This window comes from Phyllopteryx taeniolatus, chromosome 2, assembly GCF_024500385.1.
Source record: "Phyllopteryx taeniolatus isolate TA_2022b chromosome 2, UOR_Ptae_1.2, whole genome shotgun sequence".
NCBI classification, from domain to species: Eukaryota; Metazoa; Chordata; class Actinopteri; order Syngnathiformes; family Syngnathidae; genus Phyllopteryx; species Phyllopteryx taeniolatus.
Window position 1 is genome coordinate 18235867 of NC_084503.1, and position 13855 is coordinate 18249721.

At 38.8% G+C, this 13855-nt stretch overlaps 1 protein-coding gene across 3 annotated transcripts; it reads right to left on the bottom strand.

The window, feature by feature from the left end:
- Positions 1-766: 766 nt before the first annotated feature.
- arl6 (ADP-ribosylation factor-like 6) lies at positions 767-13193 on the bottom strand. Of its 3 annotated transcripts, none has more exons than XM_061763626.1 (9): positions 13020-13193; positions 10091-10235; positions 9849-9910; positions 9697-9765; positions 9527-9621; positions 8801-8930; positions 7009-7064; positions 6849-6902; positions 767-1045 (listed from the first exon to the last, which is right to left on the bottom strand). In XM_061763626.1, exons 2-8 carry the CDS (start codon positions 10208-10210, stop codon positions 6877-6879), a joined length of 558 nt encoding a protein of 185 aa, XP_061619610.1. In that variant the 5' UTR covers positions 10211-10235; positions 13020-13193; the 3' UTR covers positions 767-1045; positions 6849-6876. The 3 variants fall into 3 exon arrangements, 2 of the variants coding, with proteins under 2 accessions (XP_061619610.1, XP_061619600.1); XM_061763616.1 differs by lacking the exon at positions 767-1045 and adding an exon at positions 1191-1968 and having other exon boundaries at positions 10091-10237; positions 13020-13190; XR_009786758.1 differs by lacking the exon at positions 7009-7064 and having other exon boundaries at positions 10091-10237; positions 13020-13191.
- Positions 13194-13855: the final 662 nt, after the last annotated feature.

Genomic DNA, 13855 nt, shown 5'->3' on the forward strand with positions numbered 1-13855 from the left:
GCTGGCAAAGCGTTGGAATTGTTTCAGTCACATGGACACAGACACGTCACATGCAGCTACAGTGTATCTTAACATTTGAAATATAAATATCTGAGTAACTACGTCATGGGAAAACGAAATTAAAGACATTTTGACAAATAACATATTCAAACAGATAATTTAGATTTCATAATGAATTTCACAAAGCTTCAACAATTTTAATTATATATTCAAACAGATAATTTAGATTTCATAATGAATTTCACAAAGCTTCAACAATTTTAATTATATGCACTGCCTGTGAGACAAGATACGTTTTCCTTTCTTTCCCACGTTCTTGGAATTTTTTTGTTCCACGTCCACAACTTTTTTTTCAATTGAATTCCCTCAAAAATGATTGCTGCACTCAACTTTATTGAAGCATATTCTAACACACAAAATGCCTTTTCATTGCAAGTGACTACCTGCTCATATGCTAACAAGTGCAATAACAAATATTGGACCAGATCAATTAAAAGTACTCCAACATTAAAACTGTTTTGTTGCATAAAATAAGTTGGTTTAACCAAAATCAATTGGTAATGATATATCATGTGCGACACTGGTGCCACCATCTAAAACAAGTGCAGATTCTCAACTAGTGGGTTGGGGACCCTTTTTGGGTGGGTCACAGCTGGCTAGTAAAAATTAAAGAGGGTCCTCAGTTTATGTAGAAGAAAGAAGTATTAAGAGATAGAGATTTCAAGTTTCACCAATGGCTCGCAATGAATTGGTTTCCACAGCAGTGTCAGAATGGCAACACATTTTTTTATTTTATTTCACATAAATTACATCTTTCATTTCCTCAAAAGGCTGACTGTTAATATTGCACTTTTCTAAAAATGTGTGCAAAGGTATAGAGTAAAACTTGCTGGATTAACAAAGGCATGTTTCATCAAAACAAATATGAATAAAAAGGCAAACTTTGGAAAGCCTAAAATAAATCATAGAGCCATTTAAACAGTGTGTCTTTAAGAGTTCAGGGCCCACTGGGTGGACATTTAATGAGCAGCTGTTGCTGGCAGGGCTGTTGGATGGAAGAGTGAACAAGAGTCAGAGACATGCGCGGGCACGCACGCACTCACACACACACACACACACACACACACACACACACACACACACACACACACAACCAAATTAATGAGACACGAGGAGACCACCGCGCAAAATCTTCTCCCCAAAAAATGTTTTTTTAATTCTTTGAAAACATTTACACTGAAATAAAATACATCCAGCTTAAGATACATACCAAGACCATTCACTGATCATCTTACATCATCCTAACATCATGCTTTGAGGGTTGTTTTATACTCATTTATAAATAAAAGCTATTTTACAAACAAAATGCTGTCTTTAAAGCAACCAATAGTTACACATGAACAGAATTTGCACTGTCCTCAATCATAATACATATATGGAGGACATTGAGAATGAGCTAAAAGCTACACAAACTGCACCATCAAACAGAATTGTCTTGAGTTTAAGAGCAATGAAAAGACTATTGATGTGTAGTATTTTACCTTTATCACAGCAACACTGTGTGTGTTGTCTTGTACTCAATAATCAACCAAACTAAACATGGATAATCAAGCTTAGGATTGGATATATTTTAAAACAAGACTGATGTTTTCCCCACATGTCCAAGTTTAATTGGAAAAGTAGCCTGGCTGATTGTGAAGTTAACTTTCAGTTGTGCCATAAAATAAGGCAAAAATAAAACTGATACATTTACATGAAGTCTCCTTATTAAAGTAACTGGTGGGGTTTGATAACGGTTAGTTAGTGACAGCGCCTAAAAGTAGAACATGTTCAAGCTTTACAAAAACATGAATGAAAACCAAGAATAGTCAAAAACTGAAATGTTGAACAAAAGCTGCACATGTATTAGCTGCGATGAATGATGGCTTTGACACATGCATCCTTGTGTGTCTGGCCTGCAAACTAAAACTGAAATCAGTGAAACAGAAGTCAAATGTCCAAAACCAAAATTTTTTAACTGCTCATTGTCAACAATGTAATGTTAAAAATACATTCAAAACTGAATGATGGCATAAATACATGTGAAAACAGACACACACTGAAAGAGATATGGTAAACGCGTGAAAGACTATGCTTAGAATGCCACGATGACTACCAGGCTGGGATTAGACATTCCAGGAGAATTTTTTTTTTTTAAATGCCTCAGGAAGGAAGATAAAAGTGCTGTTTAGAATCTGTGGCTATACAGTGGGTACGGAAAGTATTCAGACCCCCTTAAATCTTTGACTCTTTATTATATTGCAGCCATTTGCTAAAATCATTTAAGTTCATTTTTTTCCTCAATGTACACACAGCACCCTACATTGACAGAAAAAAAATAATTGTTGAAATTTTTGCAGATTTATTAAAAAAGAAAAACAGAAATATCACACAGCCGTAAGTATTCAGACCCTTTGCTGTGACACTCATATATTTAACTTAGGTGGTATCCATTTCTTCTCATCATCCTTGAGATGGTTCTATACCTTCATCGGAGTCCAGCTGTGTTTGATTATACTTATAGATTAGGAAAGCCACACACCTGTCTATTTAAGACCTTACAGCTCACAGTGCATGTCAGAACAAATGAGAATCATGAGGTCAAAGGAACTGCCTGACGACCTCAGAGACAATTGTGGCAAGGCACAGATCTGGCCAAGGTTACAAAAAATGTATGCTGCACATAAGGTTCCTAAGAGCACAGTGGCCTCCACAATTCTTAAATGGAAGACGTTTGTGACGACCAGAACCCTTCCTAGAGCTGGCCGTCCGGCCAAACTGAGCAATCGGGGGAGAAGAGCCTTGGTGAGCAAGGTAAACAAGAACCCAAAGATCACTCTGGCTGAGCTCCAGAGATGCAGTCGGCAGATGGGAGAAAGTTCTATAAAGTCAACCATCACTGCAGCCCTCCACCAGTCGGGGCTTTATGGCAGAGTGGCCCGACGGAAGCCTTTCCTCGGTGCAAGACATGAAAGCCTGCATGGAGTTTGCTAAAAAACACTTGAAGGACTCCAAGATGGTGAGAAATAACATTCTCTGGTCTGATTAGACTCTCCCTCGCTGTCGTACAGTGCAGACACTTTTTTTGCTCGCGTTGCTTGCTTCGCTTCTGTTTACATTTTTTCTTGCTGATGAGCTTCTTTTTCTTAAAAAAAAAAACATTAGAAACAGCGACTCCTGGATATTTATAAACCTCTTGGACTGTACTTTTTTTTTTTGTAGATACAGTCAGTTGTTGCTATATTCCAATATTTTCTGATACCCTCTCACCATTACGGGAGCATAGCCTGCTAATTAGCACAAGCCTGCTATTAGCAACAAGACCAGCAATCAAGATGCCTCCCTTTTCCACTGAGGACTATCACGGACTGCTGCAGAGGATGTCAATCCTGGAAACGCAAATCCACAGTCTTGAAGTGTATGTGGATGTAAATGGACAGTCGTGGAATGAAACCACTCTACCGATGTCACAGACAGCCACTTAGCTCAACAAAGAGGACAGATGTGGAATGTGGAAACGGTAATGAACCATCCAGCAGTTCTCCCTGGAATTTACTGGGAGCAAAGCCCAAAGATATGGGACAACATCTAAAAGGGAGGACACAATACCAGCAGATTACAGAGGAATCAAGCTGGCCTGCGTTGCAGGCTGCTTCAACCCCGAGTGATCGGCCGTGGACGATCGCTACAGCGAAGGGCAAGGAAAAAAAGGACGCAAGTCAATGCAAAATATTGACATCAGACTTAAGACACTTATACAAGATCATTAAATCACTAATCAGGACCCAACTGTGAAATGTGTCATTATACACACAGGCGCGTGATGTTCTCAAGCAGCAATCAGAGGTACTGAAATGAGATTTCATTGATCTAACAAAAGTGCAATGTTTGGATGCTGAGGTTTTTATTAGTGGACCATTTCCACTTGTATGATTTGGAGATGAACGTTTCTCTAGGTTCAGTCAATTTAATAAGTGGCTCAAAGAAGTGTGTACTGCACTATCATTGAGTTTCATTGACAATTTCTGCATTTTTTTGGGAGCGCAGACATCTTTACAGTTGAATTGAGGTGCTGTGTCACTGTCTAAAAGAGATACTGGATGAGCCAAACTTTTCTTCAATTAAACCATAATAAAACTGAGGTAATTGTTTTTGGCAGTAAAGAGAAGAGGATTGCTGTTAGTAAATACCTGGAGTCACTCTCTTTAAAAAACCAAAGACCATGTCCGAAACCTTTGTGTTCTGATAGATTCCGACCTGATTTTCAACAGTCATATCAAATCAATGATTAAAAATGCCTTCTACCATCTGAAGAACATATCCAGAGTGAAGGCTTGCATGTGTCAAGCAATCCAGGAGAAGCTCATCCATGCTTTTATCTCAAGTAGATTTGACTATTGTAATGGTCTTCTGACTGGAATCCCTAAAAAGAGCATTAAGTAGCTGCAGCTCATTCAGAATGCTGCAGCTCGCGTTCTGACCAGAACAAAGAGCTCAGAGCATATTATTACAATTCTAAAGTCTTTACACTGGCTTCCACTCAGCTTTAGAATAGATTTTAAAGTTCTGCTACTGGTCTATAAATCACTAAACGGTTTAGGTCCTGAATACATTAATGAAATCCTAATGGAATATAAACCCAGTAGGGCTCTGGGATCGACAGACTCAGGTCAAATAGTGGAGCACAGAGTCCAAAGCAAACATGGTGAAGCAGCATTTAGTTATTATGCTGCAAACAAATGGAATAAGTTGCCAACCAAATTGACGTCAGCCCCAAGTGTGCATGTTTTTAAATCCAGGTTAACCCCCCTCCCCCCTTTTTGAGAGCATTTCCACTTTTAAATGATATTAAATTGTATTTTTCCCCTGTTTTTAAATGCTTTTAATCATGTAAAGCACATTGACTTACCTTGTGTATGAAATGCGCTGTATAAATAAATTTGCTTTGCTTTGATGAGACCAAGATAGAACTTTTTGGCCTTAATTCTATAAGCGGTATATGTGGAGAAAACCAGGCACTGCTCATCACCTGTCTAATACAGTCCCAACAGTGAAGCATGGTGGTGGCAGCATCATGCTGTGGGGGTGTTTTTCAGCTGCAGGGACAGGACGACTTTGCAATCAAAGGAAAGATGAATGCGGCCAAGTACAGGGATATCCTGGACAAAAACCTTTTTCCAGAGTGCTCAGGACCTCAGACTGGGCCAAAGGCTCACCTTCCAACAAGACAATGACCCTAAGCACACAGCTAAAATACCGAATGAGTGGCTTCAGAACAACTCCGTGACTGTTCTTCAGCCAGAGCCCTAACTTAAACCCAATTGAGCATCTCTGGAGAGACCTGAAAATGGCTGTCGACCAACGTTCACCATCGACCAATGTTCACCAACCAACCTGACAGAACTGGAGAGGATCTGCAAGAAGGAATGGCAGAGGATCCCCAAATCCAGGTCAGAAAAATGTGTTGCATCATTCCCAAGACGACTCATGGCTGTATTAGCTCAAAAGGGTGCTTCTACTAAATACTGAGCAAAGGGTCTGAAAACCTATGGCTGTGTGATATTTCAGTACAGAAAGTCCTCGTTTTACGAACGAGTTACGTTCCTACGCTGGCGACGTAACACGAATTTCCGCGCAAGTCGGATTTCACCTTTAAAACGTGATTGTGACAGCAAGCTCATGTGTGTGAGACCGGCGACCGGGGAAGAGTAGCGATTAGCGGAGGACCCGTTGACGTCGAATGTCCAGAGGAGGTAATAAAGCCATTGAAGCAGCAAATCGGTGCTTCGTGCCTTTATTGTTGCCGCCACCCAGCTCAGCAACGAGAGAAGGGAGTTAACCCCTGCGTCTCCCGACCACGGTCAGGTGACCGTAGCAGGGAAGGTTAACGCTTCGTATAAAGAAACAAAAATACATTAAAATAAAAAATAAGATGCTGTACTTACCATTACTGCTGAGAGTGTGAAAAAAAGGAGAGCGAAAAAGGCAAAGATACTCCTGGCACACAAACACAGACAAGCACTATGCACTAGCTAAGCAGAAACACTATGGTGCTGGGGACAAAATGGCGGCCGAGGCACGGGCGTCGTAAAGTTGAAACGTCGTAGGTCGAGTACGTCGTAACTCGAGGACTTCCTGTATTTCCTTTTTTTATAAATTTCAACAATTCCATTTTTTTTCTGTCAATATAGGGTGCTGTTTGTACATCAATGAGGAAAAAAATTAACAAATGATTTTAGCAAATGGCTGCATTATAACAGACTGAAAAATTTAAGGGGGTCTGAATACTTTCCGTACCCACTGTACATAAAGAAAAAGAGTAAGAAATTAAACATCGATAGTACTTTTTCAAATTACTGCAGTCGCGGACTTTCTTAAGTATGGTAGTGTAGGAATAAATGATATTGGCACAATTATGTTGCATTGCTGATTCATTTCTATTACATTTTTTAGTGCCACCGATAAAGTGAATTACAGTATATACCTATTATATAATACAATTCTGTACTATCAAAATAATCATAAGATAAAAGTGTCTTTTTTACATTTGAGTGTTTTTGGTTGTTTGAGATAATCGTTTTACAGAATGGATGTTGCCAATGCGCATACTATATATGGAGAGTTTGTGAACGTATAAAAAAATAAACTGCAATACGACTGAGTGAATGATGCACTATACACACGAACTATGTACAAAAGCCAAGGGAAATTAAAAGGAAAGGATTAAAAAAGAATAACACTACATCTGTAAAATATCCCCCCCCCCAAATGATATATCATACAGATGTCTACAGAATGCTTTTTGGTACCTTCTTCCATGAAAGATGCTTCACACCCTCATGTTCTCATCGATTTAATTTGATCTGAAAAAAAGCATTAAAAATGTAAACAAATACGATAAATTAACACTTTCATTTCGAGAAAATATTTCTTTATATTATATACCAATACACACACAACTCAGTTTACCTTGTAACCATTCAACTCCCTCCTGTAAACCATCTCCTTTCAGTGCATCAGTAGCACTGAAACAAACACCAACATTAATAATATGTTTCAGATCATATGTTAAATTTGAACATATTTGACATCTGCCATTGAACAAGTTACAAGCAAAAATTTCAATGCTAAGCCCACAAATATGATTCCAAACGTGAAAAATAGGAAGCTCAGATGCCGGACTAGCTCTTTGTTAAAAAAGAAAAAGGGGGGGGGAAAGTCCTGCCTCCACACGTGTAAAGTCAACATAAGTAAACATTTATGTTAAGTAGAGTTGGGCATCGAGAATCGACTAACGTTCCGGTTCTTCCGGAATTTATAAAAATGTATAAATTTTGGTTCCCAGTTTCGATGCCTCCAGTCCGCGGACACCGAAGAAGTGGCAAAAACCAACGAAGAACGTGCACGAAGACGTGCTTGTGCCCAACGGCGGCGGCAAACAAAAATGTGTCTTAACTTTGTTAAAATGAATGACCAGTCACTTCAGTGCAACACTTGGAATAAGATTATATTGTGCAAAGGAGGCTTTTACAATATGCTGTAGTCTGTCCTACGCCGTTCCGCTCTGAACCTCAGCCTACACTGCACGGAGCTTCGGTGAAGTCACTTGGGTGAGTGAAAGAATAAAATATGTCTATGCCAACATTGAGGCAGCTAACAAGATAAACGGTTTGTTGCACTTTTGCACTGATGGTTTTTAGCATTTATTTCAGTCTTCAAAACAATGTAAGAGTCGACAGGAAAAAAAAAGTGTAACATTAAGCTAAAACTTTACCATAGCAACTTTACATCACAATGAATTCGGAGAAAATTCACAAACGTTGTCTCACAGTATCACAAACACTAACCTTGTGCCTCATCGGTGGGTAAGGAAAGGACTCAAATGTTTTATAGCATTTGGTTCCATTCATTTAAAAAAAATTCACCGGTGTCGTGTGAAGTTACTTTTCGTGCCAAAATGCTGAGTTCCAGTGTGTACCCTTCAAAATAAAAGGCTACATGCTTAAAAGTCAAGTTAAAACTTGCACATATAAACCATTTGACATGATAAAACAGTTGCAAATAACTATTTTAACAATCCTGTATTTAACTTTTAGCAGAAACATTAATTAATTAATATTAAGTCAATTGGGTTAGTTACTACACATTACCTTGTAGTTCAAGGGTTTGATATTGATACTGGTTATAAAGAACCCCGAGTCAAATGTTCATTGTAGTCTATGCTGCGGGCTGCTAAGAAAATGGATGTTCATAATTTGGACACCCTTTATTTAAACTATGCAAACATTTTTGACCCAGCCCCCTAAAAGAACCGGAATCGAGACTCGTTTGGAACCGGAATCAAAATGAGGAACCGGAATCGGGACCAGAGTCGCTCAAATACAAAACAATACCCAACCCTAATGTTTAGTCAAACAAGAAGTAATGTTCTGTAATCAAGTACGCTAATTTATTTTTTCTACTTCACTGGCATATCCAAGAATGCTAATTGTGACAAAATATAGCTTATGTGTTTAGCATGTCTGCCATGCTTGTGGAGTGTGCTGCAGAAAGAGGTCATCACTGCAAAGCTTTGTTGTACAAGGCTTACTCTCATTGCTGAAAATTAGCAGTTATAAACACAGTACATAGTGTTTTTAGTTCTCTTTGCACAATTTCCTACTAAACTCTTAAGGAGAGGATGTTAACTTCTTCATGTTTACAAACAAAAGTGAGGTAGATTTCACAGCAGACTGCAGTGCAAATGCAAATATGGTCATACCAGATGTGCCAAGGTTTGTCCTTGATATTGTCCAAGCAGAGCAGCTGTGAGACTTTAACTGACGACAGAGCATCTCTGACATCCATCTTGTTAGCCAAGAACAGGATGGGAATTCGCCTGTGTTTAATGTCTTTTGTGAGACAAACAGGGATGTTGTCAGATGGTTGTATCATTAAATATAATATAGCAGTGCGATTTAATTTAATCAATGAGACAACAACAACAAACAAACAATACAAACACACAGACAAAATGGAAAACATGAATTTCAACCAGCAGTGAACAGCGAACACAGCCCAGTAAAATGCTATGATCGTAGATATTGAGACCTAAAAGTAGATCAAATAATTCAAACATGATAAGGTCCTATATAAGAAAGGTAAATTACAAGAAAATCATATGATATTTTACACCAATATCATGAAACAAACATGCTGAATTGAATTGACTTTTTCATGTTCAGTTTGAATAATTGCTGCCAAATTTGGATTGGATCTGGATGAAATTTCATCAGTCGCAGACATTTCATATAATCCTGCACATGGCAGAGATGATTAAAATTTAAAATTAGGCCACTTGTAACCAGGGAGTTGCACATAAACAATTACTTTTACAAAAATCCACAATAACAAAAAGTTGACCTCTTTGGCAGAGGTAATCAGTTTGACACTGCCATTGTTTCCCACAAAAAGGATGCCGCAAGAAAAAAAAAAAAAAAACACTTACCAGGATGATTTAATAACGTGTCCAATTCTTCTCTGGCCACAACCATCCTTAGCTTATCCGCACTATCAATGACAAATATAACAGCCTGGCCTTCCCTGAACAACACAACAATTTGTGCAAAATTAATAAACATTAATAAGATAACAACAATGTATCTGTTACAAACTGACTTGTAGTAGTGCTCCCACAGATTTCTGTATCTGCCTTGGCCTGACATGTCAAACACTGTGAAAGAAAGGCTACACAAAGAAAAGAAATGTAACAAGTTACAAGTTGTATTGCATACACAACATTAAGTTACTGTCTCATGATGAAAACCTACCTGGATGTCTTGAACTTCTCTATGCTGAAACCAATGGTTGGGACAATGTCTTGTGCCTGAGCCTGCGAGTTAAATATTTCAATTGTTGTTAAAGCCGTATGGTCAATATATAGTCATAGAACTCAAGTAGTAGGGGACTCTTCAGTTGAATGTTATGTAGTGCATAACTGATGAATCTACAAGATTCATTTTGATTAGACCCCATAGATTGATTCCCACTAAAAAGCGACAGGTCGACTTACATTAGACGGTTTGAGTTTGTTGATGATGGTAGTTTTCCCGCTGTTGTCGAGGCCAAGACAGAGCACATTCACCTCTTTCTTGAAGCCCAGCCATCCTGCCAACTTGTCAAACAGCCCCATTGACAGCAAGCAACCACTGTCGCTCCTCTAGAAGAAAGGAGAATCTCATGGTGAATGTTGAAACATTTACAGTTTTGAAAATAGTATTGTTTTGTCACGCATTTTAAACTTGGGGATAAGTTTGCTTATTGTCCCTGGGATGCTTTGATTCATTCCCAAACTTCAGTTTAATGCCATTGTCCAAAAACATACATGTTGAAGACTCAGGCTGAATTTACACAGCATTTGTTAATGTCACACAATCCAGATGTTTTGCTGTCAAGTGGCACGAGAAGAAAAGGAAGAAAATAAACAAGAAGTTCAATAACCTCAGTTCAGAATCAGGCCTCTTTCAAATGTGGATAAAAATCGAATATGTATTGGATAGCTGCCAATGCGACCGCAGCATCAACGGACTCCTGTCAATGCAAGCTTGACATCATCAAAAAACACCAGTTGGTCAGGAATAAGGTTGGGCATCAAGAATCGATTGGAACCGGGAATAACATCCCGTTCCTCCCGGGATCATTCAAATTAAAAAAATTAAGTTCCCAGTTTCAATGCCTACAGTCCGCCGACCCCGAATAATAAAGTGACGAACATCAACGAAGCGGCAAAAACCAACGAAGAAGAAAGCCCACAAAGCCGTGCTTTTGCCCAACGGCAGCGGCAAACAAAAGTATTAACTATGTTAAAATAAATGACCAGTCACCTCAGTGCAACACTTGGAATAAGATTGTATTGTGCAAAGGAGGCTTTCACAATGTCGAGAAGTCTGATGCGTTCCCTCTCGCTCTCAGCCTACACTGCACGGAACTTCAGTCAAGTCAATTGGGTGACAATAAAATACATCTATGCCAACACTGAGGCAGCTAACAAGTTAAACGCTGGGTTGCACTCTTGCACTGTTGGTTTTTAGCGTTTATTTTAGTCTTCAAACCAACGTAAGAGCAGACACAAAAATAAAATAAATTACTTTACCATACTGGAAACAAAGTACAAACAGTCGCATTCCAAGCTTAACATGAGCTAAAACTTCACCAAAGGTCAAACTAGCAACTTTACATCACAATGAATTGGGACAAAACTCAAAAAAACATCTTACAGCATCACAAATACTAACCTTGCGTCTCATCGGTGGGTAGTTAAAGGAATTAACGTTTTATAGCGTTTTGGTCCATTACTTTTGTTGTCAGATTTCACCGGTGTCGTGTGAAGTTACTTTTCGTGCCAAACTATGGCTGTGTGATATTTCAGTTTTCTTTAATAAATTTGCAAAAATTTCAACAATTCCACCTTTTTTTGTCAATATGGGGTGCTATGTGTACATTAATGAAGGAAAGAAAATTTAGAAAATATTTTAGCAAATGGCTGCAATATAACAAAGAGTGAAAAATTTAAGGGGGTCTGAATACTTTCCGTACCCACTGTATATACAGTCAATGAAAAAGTAATTTAAATAGACACATTGCTCCATCTTATGATCGGATCGGTGTGATCAGTTATCGGGTTTTTAAACTCACTGATCGGTGATCAGCCCCAAAAATCCTGATTGCGTAAAGCCCCTTTTTTATACAGTGTAATGTTTTTATATTGTGTATTTGTTGTGCTGTATTGGTTGATTGGTTGTTGTTTCTCTTTTGTCTACCTGACCAGGCACAGCAGATGGAAATGAGCTTTTAGCTAACTCTGGTCCAATTGCTTTTAACTGTGTAGTACACCAAAAATGTAGACTGTCAGAGCCCCCGTCAGGAGTCTCTCTGGCAGACTGGCGCCCCCCTGAACGTTATGAAGTCAAAACAGGTCCTCGAATATTGGGAACATTTATTTACTATTATTTACTTATGTGTTTTTAACGGTCTGGTGTTGACACTGGTGTAGTTATTTATGTGCAACATGTGCATTTGCTGTGTTGGTGGTGATCTGTGCAGGGTCAATTTACCACACCTGGGTCTGCTGTGATAGGGTCCAGCGTCAGTATTGACGATGTCCAAGGTCACCATCTTTTTAATATATTGGACTATTTCTGCTCTGATGTATCAACAATGAACGAAGAAAGATCATAGCACTTACGAAAGCATTCAATCTGATTGCTTTGATGTCTTAAGATAAGGTGTCCACAGAAGAGAAAATGTGGCATGACGTAAGGATTGCTTTGATATCGTCTAATTCTGAATGTTAATTTTCCTCAATTATTTTATTGGACTTCACTGTCAGCATCTCTCACTGCGCGTACCCACTTGACATTAGTATCTCGAATAACGCTTTAGATGCACTGATATCTGAAAGAACATTAATACTGTAGTTAATCTCCATTGTGTGAGCATTACTTAGAAGTTGTCACAAGAACCTCGCTTCCCAAGTTGTAAACTGGTCATAATTTAAACACGTAACATTGAGTTGTTAACCAATTAAGTCAATCTGTCATTCCAAAAAGAACCGACAACTTGTTACGTTGATGCTCATTTATGCTGCAGGGTTATCGACAGGAAGTCATGTTTTTATGAGCTCGTTAGCCGTTAACCCCGACTAAAGAGATTGTAGCGTAATTAACAGCCACGGTCCTATTTAGTTAATCTGATCTGCTCTCTCACCACACAGGTTAGCCTGAGCTAACCCCTTGGGAACGCCAATGTTACGCTTCAGTCCAGATGATTTATTTAAGTAAGAAATAGCAACGTCTAAATGTGTGCCACGTGAGCTGCAACACTTGCAAAAACAAACAAATAGAACTGTATAAACAGCTAACGTGAGCGCTAGCGGCGCTAACGTTAGCACGCAACTTGTAACGTTTACACAGACGCCTTTGTTTCTATTTGCTGAATATTACCTGGGATTATTTTTCGTGTTCTTGTCGCCAGTGTGCACAAAACAGCAGCCTGGCCAAATTTATTCCATCACCGGTAAATCCTGTCCAGTGTTTTCATTCAATCCTCGTGCGCGATTTCATGGTGTCCAGGATACGCTTCTTAGTTATGATGCATTCTGGGGAGTCGGGACTTTACAGTTCCAAATCTGTAAACAAAAAGCGGAACGCCCCCTGCTATCGGGAAACGCGTCTCTCCGATGGATGGTTAACGAACGCGGCATACGTGACGAAATCGTTTTCTGCTTTGATTTCACAAATACATGTCCATAAGTCTTTCATGTTTGTAGTGTACGTGTGTGTTTCATTTAAGTGCTCTAGTTTCTTATCACCACCGTGTTGCTATTGACTCAAACATGCTACCTGCAGGCCCAACAAAGTTTCAATTAAAGTTCCTCTTACTAAGCCCACAATCACATCATTCATATTCATCAAATAAATCGATATGATTGGCATTGTTATAAAAATCTGGGATTAACAAAAAAAAACCAACACATTTTATAACATAATGCAAATTATGTTCAAATGTTTTAGTTTTATAGCACAGGTACACTACTCCCCCCCAAATAGGGATACTGTATTGGGCTTTGGATGAAAATTCAGGATAAACCTAAAATGGGCTAGGCTATGACCTTTACAGGAGTGTTCTCGAACAGGCAGCTGAATTTAGAAGATGTAAAATTCACAACGTGTTTGAACCATGAATTGACCAATAACCTGGATCAGTTACAATTGGTATTTATACAGCCCTCTTCATCACGGTGTTCACATTTTGACATGATGAAACCAAGACGACACTA